Below are 13363 nucleotides of genomic sequence, written 5' to 3'. Positions count from 1 at the left end.
GAGGAGATGAGAGATCTTCAAGTTTGAATGGTGAGGGGATGATCTTCACAGGGTGAAACATAGACTTTAATGCACTGTACAGGGGGGTTTTGTATGTTGTACAGGGGGGTTTGGAATCCTGTACATGGGGGTCAGGAGTCCCAAGATGGAGGGATTTGGGCGTGCCCTGTCCTTCTTCTTTCTTCTCCTTGGCATCCATGTTCAGGATGATGTTGGCACGTGTGGATTGGTTCATGGTGAAGGTGCACTTGTTAACAAGGATTAAAAGTATTGGAAATAGAAGGTAAATATCTTATACGTAGTTTTCACTATAAAAGAGACAACCGCCCCATGGGCGGGAGAGAGTGCCCTTGGCTGTAAACCATTCTGGGATTCCCTCTGAGGTGACTTTTCCTGGCTGCTGAGCTGCCCTCCCTACACTGAGGGCAGGTAGATAGGAACCTGAGCAAGGTTCTCCCTGCAGGTGAAGTGTCCCAGCCCTGCTCCACTCCTGGAACACTTCAGGAGCCCCTTCCATGCCCTCATTGCAGCCAGGAAGCAGCTGACAGTAATTCCTTGTCCTGCTTTGCTTCCCAGCCAAGGAGAACGAGGAGCAGGGAACAATAGAGGAGAAATGACACTTGTGGAACAAGGCTTAAATAATCAACTGTGACAAAGACAGCCCGAAATGTCCAACTGTCCCCGGGGGAGGGAGGGGAGCTGCACAGGGACTCTGTGTTCAGACTGACAAATCTGGGGAATTAGGGAGCAGAAACAGCACCTGGGGCCACCCCATCATCACCGAGGGGAGCTCATCAAGGAAAGGCCTGAGGAAAGAGCAGATGGCTCCACGGGGAACTCCAGGAGGGGATTCAGGCTGCCCTAGCAGGCAGTGGCATGTTTGGGAAACCACTCCTGATGAAGGGAATGATAAATGACTGGGAGCAAGAGAGAGGAGGGAGATCAGAGAAGAGCCGAGCTGGAGCTTGAAAATTAAATAGCCCAAAGTATTCAAACAAATCAGCTCGAGGTCTGGGCAGGGTTTGTCTCCATTTGTGCCCTGCTCAGGTCAGCAGAAGGGTTTGGAGCAACTTCACTTCTTCTTCATCTTCACTTGGTGTGCTCTGCTCCAGGCTTGGAGCAATGGTGGAAATCCTGCCCAGTTCCAAGCCCTGGCTGTACCTGTGTCTGTCCCTGTGTCTGTCCCTGGTGTCCCTGTGTCTGTCCCTGTGTCTGTCCCTGTGCAGAGGTCAGAGCAGGCCCAGGCTCTGCCCCAGGCCCAGCAATGGCCCCAGAGCCACGGGCAGGGCCTGAGCCCAGCAATTCCCCTCCCAGGAGGCACAACTTCTGCCCTGGGCAGGGGCTGAGCTGGAGCAGAGCCCAGGCAGGGGCTGCAGTCTCCTCCCTGGGACATTCCAGGATATAATTCCACAATCCCTGGGCTCTGAGATGATCCCGGCCCTTCCAGCCTCACCCATCCCAGGATTCTGTGGTCAGGCTCCAGCCCAGCACTGAGTTTAAATCACTTTTCAGGTTTACGTTGCTGAGCCTGGGTGAAATCACATCAGGTCCTTACAGAAATAAATAAATCCATTAAACCCAGGCCCTGTTTCAATGCCTGGGAGGCTGCAGAGTTCTGGAGCTTTTTCAGTAAGCTGAACCAAGTCAAACACCACCAGAGCTCGGAGTTAAACCAGTTTGAAAAAGAGAACAAGATCATCCCAGAACTTCACTCAAATGATTTGAGTCCTGCAAAAATCCTTTCCTGTGAGGGGGGCATGATGAAATCATAAAATATGGAAAAGAAATAGAAAATTACCTGAGATCATTTTTTGATCTCTGAAGTTCCAACCACGAACCTTCATTTCAGGGCCGACCAAAACTCCAAACTTCTTTTTTTTGAAATCATAAAATATGGAAAAGAAATAGAAAATTACCTGAGATCATTTTTTGATCTCTGAAGTTCCAACCACAAACCTTCATTTCAGAGCCGACCAAAACTCCAAACTTCTTTTCTCATCCAAGTTCTGACATTTTTAGTTTTGGGATCAATCCAAGTATTAAAGCAGAAGGAACTGGAGCTGTGCCAGGAGGGATTCAGGTTGGATTTTAGGGAAAGGTTTTTCCCCAGAGGCTGCTGGCACTGCCCAGGGAATGGGCACGGCCCCGAGGCTGCCAGAGCTCCAGGAGCCTTTGGCCAGCGCTGCCAGGGGTGCCCAGGCTGGGGCTGGGGGGTCTGGGCAGGGCAGGGTGGCACTGGGGGATCCCTGGGGGTCCCTGCAGCTCAGGATTTTCCATAATTCCATCAAAGTTTTTCAGCAATTTCCCCAGAAATGCCCAATCTGGAAGAAAACAAGAATCAAACCTGGTTTTAACTGCTTCAGTTGTTCCCAGAGTCCATTATAAACCTTTCAATCTTCATTTTAAACTGTATCCTATCTTATAGAAATTCTCTTACTTCCTATTTTCCTGTCATCTCATGACTAATCAATGGAATTATGCACTGACTAATACCAGCATGTCATAACATGACACAGCATCATTTAAATCTCCTGCTCTTTTACCCAAAAATGCTATTTTTAACAGCATTAAGGGCAGTTGCTGCCTGGCACTGATCAAAACATCTTTTTTTCCCCTCATAGGGTAGTTTGGTGCTTTGACACAGAAAAGAAAGGAAGATGAAATACTTCAGTCAGCTCTCAGCAGAATTACTCCAAATTATTTAGAATCAAATAAAAAAATCAAATGGAAGTGATGGGATGTTTGAACTGGGTGTCACTCTGTGTGTACAACACCACATAAAATACCCAGAAACAGCTGAAAACTGTGAAAAATACAAAATAAAACACAATAAAAAATATTTTTAAACCAAAACCCCCCACTACAATTATATAAAATAAGGTTATTTCCCCAACAATTTGAGAAATAGCTGAAAACCCTGAAAAATACAAAATAAAACACGTTAAAAATATTTTAAAATCAAAACCCCCCCATTACAATTATATAAAATAAGGTTATTTCCCCAACAATTTGAGAAATAGCTGAAAACCCTGAAAAATACAAAATAAAACACAATAAAAAATATTTTTAAACCAAACCCCCCCACTACAATTATATACCCCTCACTACAATTATATAAAATAAGGTTATTTCCCCAACAATTTGAGAAATAACTTAAAACCCTGAAAAATACAAAATAAAACATATTTTAAAATCAATAAAAAATATTTTAAAATCAAAACCCCCCATTACAATTATATAAAATAAGGTTATTTCCCCAACAATTTGAGAAATAACTTAAAACCCTGAAGAGAAGAGAAGAGAGAAGAGAAGAGAAGAGAAGAGAAGAGAAGAGAAGAGAAGAGAAGAGAAGAGAAGAGAAGAGAAGAGAAGAGAAGAGAAGAGAAGAGAAGAGAAGAGAAGAGAAGAGAAGAGAAGAGAAGAGAAGAGAAGAGAAGAGAAGAGAAGAGAAGAGAAGAGAGCTCCAATCTCCAGGAGCAGCTCGATTTGGAGAACCTGCTCCAGGCAGATTCCAGGGTGGGATGGGATCAGGGACAGCAGAACCCCACAAAGTCTCAGGAGGGAAACAAATGTTGGAGGCTGCAGGATGCCTGATTTGTATCTTAATATTGCTGATTTCACAGGAAAACATTCCAATAAAAATGGTGGTTACTGGGAACTGAGGGGCACCTGATCTGCTCAATAATCTCTTCAGGGAATATCCCAGAATCCCAGAAAGACTGAGGTGGGAAGAGCCCTTGAGGATCACCCAAAAACCACAAGCATCACCTCAAACCCTGTCCCCAAGGCCACATCCAGACTCCTCTGGGACACTCCCAGAGACAGTGACTCCAAACCTCCCTGGGCAGCTCAGCCCAAGGCCTGAGCACTCCTCCAGAGAAAAGAAAAACATTCCAGACTCTAATTTGAACCTCTTTTGGTGCAATTTGAGGTCGTTCCCTCTGCTCCTGTCCCTGTTCCCTGGCAGCAGAGCCCGACCCCCCCGGCTGTGCCCTCCTGCCAGGGACTTGTGCAGAGCCACAAGGGCCCCTGAGCCTCCTTTGCTCCAGCCTCAGCCCCTTCCCAGCTCCGTTCCCTGCCCTGGACACGCTCCAGCCCCTCCAGGTCTCTCCTTCAGGACCAGCACTGGGCACAGCCCTGGAGGGGCCTCAGCACAGAGGGACAATCCCTCCCCGGCTCCTGCTGCACACACAATTCCTCATCCAGCCCAGGATGTTCTTGGCCTTCTTGGCCACCTGGGCACCCCTGGGCTCATCCCTGAAATCCAGGGACAGAACATTCCTCAAGCAGCTCCCCAGCCATTGCCAATGACAGAAACAATTACAGATCCTTCCACGAGAAGAATTCCAAAGAGCTGCAATTGCCTCAGGAATGCACTGAAGCAGAGAGGAGAGAAGTGAAGAATAGAGGGAAATTAATTTAATGATAGGAGACACCTGATGCAGCTTGAAAGCAAACAAAGTGCAGTTTTTCCTGTCAGAGGAAGAGGATTCGTTTGGTTACTGACAATGAAGCTCAAGAACTAAAATTGGACTTCTTTGTACCAATAATTAAAAAAAATAAAAATTAAAAAATAAATAAAAGGGGGAAAAAAGCACCAGAGAAAAACCTGAAGTTTTGGGTTTTTGTTTTTTGGTTTTGGTTTTTTTTTGTATTTTTTTTTTCCAAAGGACAAAAGAGGATCCAGGCATTTCTTTCTCAGTCCTGAGCTCCCAGGCAGGGCCAGCACTTTGGGAGATGTCACCAACAAATGGAATCTGTATGTCTGAGCTCAGAGAAAGCCTTCATCTCCCCCTAAGCTTCCCTAATCCATGGCAGCCTGGAGAAGCCTTCCCAAATCTCCAGCAGGCTCCCACACAACCCCACGAGGTATTTTCAAATAAGGGACACAAAAAGAGCAGAAAGCTCATTAAAGTTAATTGGCCACCTGGAAAGTCTTCACTCTGCCAAGGGTTGCTTTTTTATTGTTTTCTAAGGAATGTTTGTTTGGAATCTTTCAGGAGAACTCTGCAAAAAGCTCTGATTGTTGGAGCTGGTTGGAATCAAGTGAGGCGTTGAGTTGGAGTGAAAATCATAGAAAAGCCAAGTGAGCACAGGTGTGCCAGCCCCGGGGATTTGGGGATTCTGTGAAAACAAAGCCTTGCACGTGTCTGCAGGAGCGAGGCACCTTGGTAAACCCCTGGACTGGATTTCATCCTCCCAAAAATCCCTCAGCAAATAGTTCTGGTCACCCCCCCTGCCACGGGACTCCGGCTGGGCCCTGTGGTTTGGCCACAGCTCTCCCAGAAAGAAACCAGCACATTTCTGTGGATTCTCACATGAGGAACACCACTATTGTCCTTCCCTAAATGCCAGCCTTTAGGGACTGTGCAATTCCCCCCAGAATAACTCTGGGAGGGGGCTCGTGCTCCTCACAGTGCAATTAGGGAGGGGGTTTAGCCCACAGCTGTTTTTAGAGCTCCCCGAGGTTGGCAGGAATGTCCTGGGCAGCAGGGATTGGGATGCTGGGGTTTACAGCCCTCTCCCAGTCACTGATTGCTCAGAGTCAGCATAGGCTGAGGAGCAGAAAATCCTACACAGGGAGAAATGCTGGAATTCTCAGCAGTGATTCACCCCCCAGCATAGGGGGATCAGGGAAATCAGCACCTGAAGGGATCCAGGAGAGCTGCAGAGGGACTGGGGACAAGGGCTGCAGGGACAGCACCCAGGGAATGGCTGCCAGTGCCAGAGGGCAGCAATGGATGGGATCTTGGCAATGAGGAATTGTTCCCTGGCAGGGTGGGCAGGGCTGGCACAGGGTGCCCAGAGCAGCTGGGGCTGCCCCTGGATCCCTGGCAGTGCCCAAGGCCAGGCTGGGCACTGGGGCTGGAGCACCTGGCACAGGGGAAGGTGTCACTGCCATGGCAGGGGTGGAACAAGATCAGTTTGAGGTTTCTTCCAGACCAAACCATTCCATGATTCCATGACTTTCCTTTCTTTTTGTGTCCTGTCATCTGTCTTTATCTCAGCCCACATGTTTTCCCTTTTTTTTCCAGTTGTCTCCCCATCCCCTGGGAGTGTCCCTGTGCCTGGCTGGGCTTTGGCTGCCAGCTTCAACCACTGGAGCTTAAACCTTGGAGCTCCTTTTTGGTGCCCCAGGGGTTGAGCTCACAGAATCCCAGAATCCCAGATTGCTGTGGTTGGAAGGGCCTTCTGGAGATCACCCAGTCCAAGCCCCTGCCCAGGCAGGGTCACCCTGAGCAGGTGACACAGGGACACATCCAGGTGGGCTTGGGATGGCTCCAGAGAGGGAGAATCCATCACCTCCCTGGGCAGCTCTTCCAGGGCTCCATGGAAAAACATCTCTCCTCAGGTTGAGGTGGAACTCCAACCCATTTCTCCTCCCTGACCAAACCATTCCATGATTCCATGACTTTCCTTTCTTTTTGTGTCCTGTCATCTGTCTTTATCTCAGCCCACATGTTTTCCCTTTTTTTTCCAGTTGTCTCCCCATCCCCTGGGAGTGTCCCTGTGCCTGGCTGGGCTTTGGCTGCCAGCTTCAACCACTGGAGCTTAAACCTTGGAGCTCCTTTTTGGTGCCCCAGGGGTTGAGCTCACAGAATCCCAGAATCCCAGATTGCTGTGGTTGGAAGGGCCTTCTGGAGATCACCCAGTCCAAGCCCCTGCCCAGGCAGGGTCACCCTGAGCAGGTGACACAGGGACACATCCAGGTGGGCTTGGGATGGCTCCAGAGAGGGAGAATCCATCACCTCCCTGGGCAGCTCTTCCAGGGCTCCATGGAAAGAGGTTCCTCCTCTGTTTGGGGTGGAATTTGTTGTGTTTTAGTTTCATGGCCACTGCTCCTTGTCCTATCACTGGTGCCACTGGAAATACATCAAAAATCTGACTGGAATGTGTTAAAACAGATTTATTAAGAGCATTTTTTTGCATCAGTTTCACAGTCTCTGGTCACAACGGTGATTTATTTGTGCTCAGAGCTGTGGTGTTTATTGGTTGTTGTTTATTTGATTTATTTCCTCTCAGAGCTGTGGCATTCCCAGACCTGCTCCAGGTGGCACTTCCCTGGCTGTGGTTGTCCCCTGTTTGTCCCCTCTGAGGGCTGGGTGCAGGTTCTCACTTCTCTGGGCTGAGGAACACAGGTTTGTGAGGGGAGAAGATTCCTGGTGGTGGGACTAACCCAGAGCTCTGCCCTGATCTCTGGGAGCTAGGAGCCATCACGTGGGATTACAGAATCCCAGAATCCCAGATTGTTTTGGGTTGGGAGGGATTTTAGGGACTGGGTTCATCCTGGGTGCAGCCCTGGCTGGGTTCTGGTGCTGCCCAAGGTGGATCTATCAAAGCCTCTTAATAAATCCCTAATTTATTCTTTAACTCTGTCCAGTCTCTGTTCCAGCTCAGCCTTCCCAAAGCATCACCAGGCTGCAAAGACCCTGAGTGTGCCACGAGCCTCCTCCACTGCTTCCTAGGGGAACTGAGGAGGGGAAAATCCAGCTGAAAGCCTTCTCCTCCCTACCTGTGACCTTCACATCTGCCCTCAGCACCAGACTGAGGCAGCAGCTCCGGAGAGCCCTGCAGGAGTTGGGCATTCCCTAGGGAATGATGGATGTCTCCACCACGAGGAGATTTGTGTGTCTTCACCAGCAGAATTCCCAACTCTGAAACCCTGCTGAGGTGGCTGAGGGATTCCTCCTGGGATAAAGGGCATTGTACTGTCAAGATACATGGAATTAGGGAATGGTTTGGGTCGGGAGGGAATTTAAATCAGCCCATCCCATCCCTGACACCTTCCACTACCCCAGGCTGCTCCAAGCCCCATCCAGCCCGACCTTGGACACTTCCAGGGAGCTGCCACAGCTTCCCTGAGCATCCACAACTCCTCTGTTCCTACAAAACTCAGCCAGGGGCCTCTTACAGATTCAGTGGAATCTCACCATCCCACAAAACTCCCCTCAGGATTTTCCTAAGCCAGCAGCACCCTCCACACACACCCAGCTTGGCAGCCCCAGCACAGCCCAACCCCAGCAGGGATTAAAGCCCTCCCAGGAAAACTTCCTTTAACCTGGAATGCTTCCGAGCGGGATCTGTCAGTGCCAAGCTCCCCCTCTTCCAGGAGTGCTGCCTCCTTCTCAAGCATCTCCTTTGCTGGAGTTTGTGTTTTTCCAAGGGCTCTTCAGTGGGATGTTCCAGGAAAATCCTGCCAGCACCCAAGCTGGAGAGAAGTGAATCATAAAATCTCACGTTAAAACCCCTCATATTTTAAACAATGTTGATGAGTTTTAAGCTTGTGCTTCCAGGCTGTAAGTTGAAAATAGCTGGGGAGGATTGTCTCAAAATTGCAGCTTTCCAGAAGCTGAAAGGAACCTAAAAGTGGAATGGATTCAAATTGACAGGGAGGAGATTTAGATGGGATATTGGGAATTAGGAATTCTTTATCCTGTGGGTTTCTCTTCCCCCCACAGGGATTTATGGTCCCTCAGGGCACAGATATCCCTTTTTTTCCCCTGGCACAACTCTTTGCTCCAGTTTGATCCCCTCACCTCCATTCTGGTGTTTGCTGTTACTCACTTCCCAAAATATCCAACTCTTGGTCTGGGAGCTGATTGGGCTCAACAAATTGCAACCCCTCACTCCACCTCCACCTATTAAAACAACAACAATTTTTTTAAGAAGTTCCTATTAGAAACTATCAATTATGAGGAAAGTAGCACCTGCAGTTGAGAGGTTTATAAATAAATCCAGGTGCTGAGGCAGCTCCAGTGCTGGGACAACCCCGCTCCAGCCCCACTCCTGCCACCCCCCAAAAAATGGGACAAGAATTTAAAAGCCCTAGAGACAGTCATTTATAGAAAATGTATGGAATATGATCAGTAATGTCAGGACTCCTGACTACAAATGGAGCATTAAACATGTGTGAAGTCTGGCTTGCTGCTGTGCATTCTTCAAATTTAACAGCATGCAAATTTAAGAGATACACAGCATTGAATTGTGGAGTCAACCACCAGTGGTCCCATACAGAAAAATCATTTCACACATGCAGATCACCATAAAAAATTATTGGAATGTAGCAATTTTAAAGCCTTGTATTGAAGGGTAATGTGGACTTGGTGAGACTTTTACTTGTATCATCATTGAGAACCTTGTTGCTTTAACTGAATTGCAAAGAGTTGAAGTTAAAAAAAAATATTAAAAAATGTGCAGTCCTCCACTGAAAACTAGCACCATGTTAATGTAGGATGTGACAGAATGTTTTCTTGGGAGGAAATTGAGTATTTCTTATTAACACCCAGGGAACAGGGACAGGAGCAGAGGGAACGGCCTCAGGCTGGGCCAGGGCAGGCTCAGCTGGGCCAGCAGCAGGAATTTGCCCATGGAAAGGGTGCTCAGGCCTTGGCAGGGGCTGCCCAGGGAGCTTGGCAGTGCCCATCCCTGCAGGTGTCCCCTGCAGGTGGCACTGAGTGCTCTGGGCTGGGGACAAGGTGGCCATGGGGCACAGCTGGCACTGCCTGGGCTGGGAGGGCTGTGCCAGCCCCAGGGATTTGGGGATCAACCTTGAAACTGGGACAAATTAATGGAAAAATTAAAACTACACCAAAGAAACAGAAAAAGGACAAATAAGCAACATTTTTACATTTGCAGCCTCTGCTGAGCTCCATGGAGTGGAGTTGAAATCTTAGTTATTCCCCTTGAATGCAAATTCCAGGTCTGAGGCAAAATCCCTTTAACCCAAATTTTTCTGTCCACTTTCTGTTTCAGAAAACTTTTGGAGAAACCCCTGAGTGAGACACATTCTTGCAGTTGTCACTTTTTAGATCCAAAGTGAGAATTTTCAGCAGCGAGGGCAGCTCAGGGAGCCAAAGCTGGGGCACAGATTCCCAAATCCAGGGCTCCTCCTGGCTGAGCTCATCCCTGGCTGGGAGCCAGCTCTGTCCCACAAGGAAAAATCATGGAAAAGGAAAGCTCTGCCTGGAGCAGGCAGCAACCAGAACAATAAAAGCACCTCTGATACAGATTCAGCTTCAGGGAGTGTGTAGTGTGTTCCCTCTGTTCTTCCAAAGATTTTTCCAGGAAAAAAAAGGAAATTAAAAGAAAGAGAAAAAATAAAACAGAGGGGGGAAAAAGATAATTAAAAGAAAAAAGAAAATCAAATATAAATTAAAGAAAAAACATGATGAAAATACCCCCAAACAAATAAACCCCACAAATCCAGATATTCATAATTCTTTAAGGAATATGTAGAGAAAAAGAAAATGTTATTCTTTTTCCTGATGCATTTAAAAAGTAATAAGATATTCAGAAGAACTGGTTTCTTTTCCTCCCCAAAATTCCACATCCAAGGGAAAAAAAAAAAAAGCACAAAACGCCCTCAGGAATGATCCAACCACTGGATTTACATCAGAGAGCAGAAGGTCCTTATATATAACAATAATATTATGGATTTTCCTCCTGTTTTCCACAAAAGAAAGGCAAAAAAGACACATGAACACTTTATTCTGATGTTTTTTTCCCAGTTTGAAATGTCCACTTGATGGCAAAATGAAGCATCTTTGATTCCCCAGCTCCTACAAAAGCTTGGGGAGTCACTAATTCCCACCTGGAATTTTCTGGCCTCACCTTAAAAGGAATTTTTACCTGTGCTTTGAACATTATTTACCTTGAGAACCATGAGGTGGCTTTTGGCAGTGAAAATTTTGAGATTTTAAAATATGTATTTTAAAAAAGAGTCAGGTTTTGCTTTTAACCACACTTTTATTGCCTTTTTTTTCCCCCAAACAAACCCTCACCAAATCACATCCTAGATTTCTATATTTACACTGCAGACTTCTTAATCTCTCCTGTAAATATCCATATTCTGGAGTAATCTCTGGAAAAAAAAATGCTATTTATAGCATCCTGCTGCTGGAGAAATCTTCATTATCAATGTAATGCTCCGAGAGAAAAGCAAATCAATTTGCAGAGTTGTCAAACAGCAAGATAAGCACCCAGATTAAAACTATCCCAATTATTCTAAACAAAAAGAAACCTCCATTGTTACAGTAATGAAGATCCTGTGACAGACCACACACATCCCATGGCCAAAAGTGATTTTTTTTTTTTGTGATGGAGTTATCATAAATCTTTGCCACAGCAGCAATAAAAAATGGGTTAAAAAAGGTTTCAACCATTTGGGATTTTCAGTTTTTCTTGGCAGAGAGTTTCTCCTCAGGGCTGACTGGGAGGATGCCACTGCATTCTTCTGCCTTGGCCACGGGGTGTTTGATAAAAGCTCTCCTGATGACATCAATGTCCCGTCCCAAATGATCCATCATGGGGGACACCAGGGAAGGGGGGGCCTCCAAGTCTATCAGAAAATACCTGCAGTGAGAAACACAGCAAATCAGGCAGAATACCTGGGATGGGACACAAATTAACCAAAATACCTGGGCTGGGACACAATTAAATTAACCAAAATACCTGGGCCAAATCCACCAAAATACCTGGCCTGGGACAAAATCCATGAAAATACCTGGGCTGGAACCAAATCCAACAAAATACCTGGGCTGGGACAAAATTAACCAAAATCCCTTGGCTGGGACAAAATCCACCAAAATCCCTTGGCTGGAACAAAATCAGGCAAAATCCCTGAGCTGGGACAAAATCCATGAAAATACCTGGGCTGGAACAAAATTAAATTAACCAAAATACCTGGGCCAAATCCACCAAAATACCTGGGCTGGAATAAAATCAGCCAAAATATCTGGGCTGGAACAAAACCCACCAAAATACCTGGGCTGGGACAAAATTAAATTAAACAAAATACCTGGGCTGGAACAAAATCTATCAAAATACCTGGGCTGGGATAAAATCAGCCAAAATCCCCTGGCTGGAACAAAATCAACCAAAATCCCTGAGCTGGGACAAAATCCACCAAAATACCTGTGCTGGGACAAAATTAAATTAACCAAAATAGCTGGGCTGGAACCAAATCCACCAAAATACCTGGGTTGCAATTCCAGGGATTCTTCTGGGTTTTTTTAAAATGGGAACTCCAAAGTTTTTTCTGCTCCTGTGGTTTTTTGTTTGTTTGTTTGTTTGTGTTTTTATTTTTGGTTTGGTTTTTTTTTTTTTTGTTTTTTTGTTTGTTTTTTTTTGTTTTTTTGTTTGTTTTTTTTTGTTTTTTTGTTTGTTTTTTTTTGTTTTTTTGTTTGTTTTTTTTTGTTTTTTTGTTTGTTTTTTTTTGTTTTTTTGTTTGTTTTTTTTTGTTTTTTTGTTTGTTTTTTTTTTTTTGGTTTTTGGTTTTTTTTAATGAGGATTCCTAAGTTTTTCTGCTCCTGTGGTTGTTGTTTTTTTTTTTTTAAATGAGAATTCCTCATTTTTTTCTCACATTTTGGCACTCGGATTGTTTGAAATAAAAGCTCAGGGTTAGCTTGATTTAAATGATGAGAAGTTCAGTTGAACTCTGTTGGAATCATGGAATATCCTGAGCTGGAAGATGTCCCACAGGATCATCCAGGCCCTGCCCAGACCCCCCAGCAATCCCAGTTTTTCCCTGGGAATGTTGTCCCAACACTCCTGGAGCTCTGTCCAGCACTGCTGACCAAGGAGATTTATGGGGATTTTTGAAGGAGTTTTGACTAAGTTTGAGATGGGACATGGATGGGTTCTGAGGTCCCTTCCAACCCAAACCATTCCAGAATCCCACAATTTCCCAGCTCACCTCCCCATGGAGCACCTCACAAGCCAAAAGTGACATCCCTTAAATGAGGACACGTTGTCCAAGCAGGATCAGACATCCCAGCTTCATCTCAAAACTGCCCCTGACAGAGAGGACTGTGCTCTGCAGGAATTTTGGATTCTCCTAAATCAACTACAGCAGGAGGTGATCCTGGAGGGGAAGTCCCCAAGACCACAAGGGAACTGGGAATCTGAAGGGGAAATACAGGGGGTGGGGCTGTGAACAAGCCTGGGTTCATTTTTTTGCATCACATCCCAAATATTTGCACCCCAAGAGCCCCATGGGGCCAGGAATGACTCAGGCAGCACTGCTGGATTGCAGAATCCACCCCTGGAAAACATGGGAACAACACTTCTCCTCAGCCACCACCCTGCTCTCACACCAGCAGCCACGGAACAGCCTCAACTCATCCCCAAATCCTTCCCAGAAAGTCCAGAATTCTTTATGGGAGGGGTAGGATGGTAAAAATCCCACTTGACACCCCCAGTCCTGAGGCAGGAGAGGTGCCCAGCTGCAATGGGTGTCCCTGAAGCCAAGGGAGCAGTGCCAGCCCATGCCAGCCAGCATTCCAGGGTGCCTGAGCTGCAGGAATTGGCCCAGGGATTTGGAGGAATTCTGCTGGGCTCCCTCCTCATCACAAACCCCCACAGC

At 46.5% G+C, this 13363-nt stretch overlaps 1 protein-coding gene across 1 annotated transcript in view; it reads right to left on the bottom strand.

The window, feature by feature from the left end:
• Positions 1-10726: 10726 nt before the first annotated feature.
• MRPS6 (mitochondrial ribosomal protein S6) overlaps positions 10727-13363 on the bottom strand; it is a 43037-nt gene continuing 40400 nt past the window's right edge. The window contains exon 3 of the mRNA XM_039709535.1: positions 10727-11352. Within this exon, the coding sequence (XP_039565469.1) occupies positions 11172-11352 (181 nt within the window). The 3' untranslated portion in view covers positions 10727-11171. The remainder of the gene's footprint in view (positions 11353-13363) is intronic.

Source organism: Passer montanus, unplaced genomic scaffold (assembly GCF_014805655.1).
Source record: "Passer montanus isolate IOZ18808 unplaced genomic scaffold, ASM1480565v1 scaffold213, whole genome shotgun sequence".
Taxonomy (NCBI): Eukaryota; Metazoa; Chordata; class Aves; order Passeriformes; family Passeridae; genus Passer; species Passer montanus.
The sequence above is the reverse complement of the archived record's forward strand: the minus strand, read 5'-3'. Positions and strand labels throughout refer to the sequence as shown.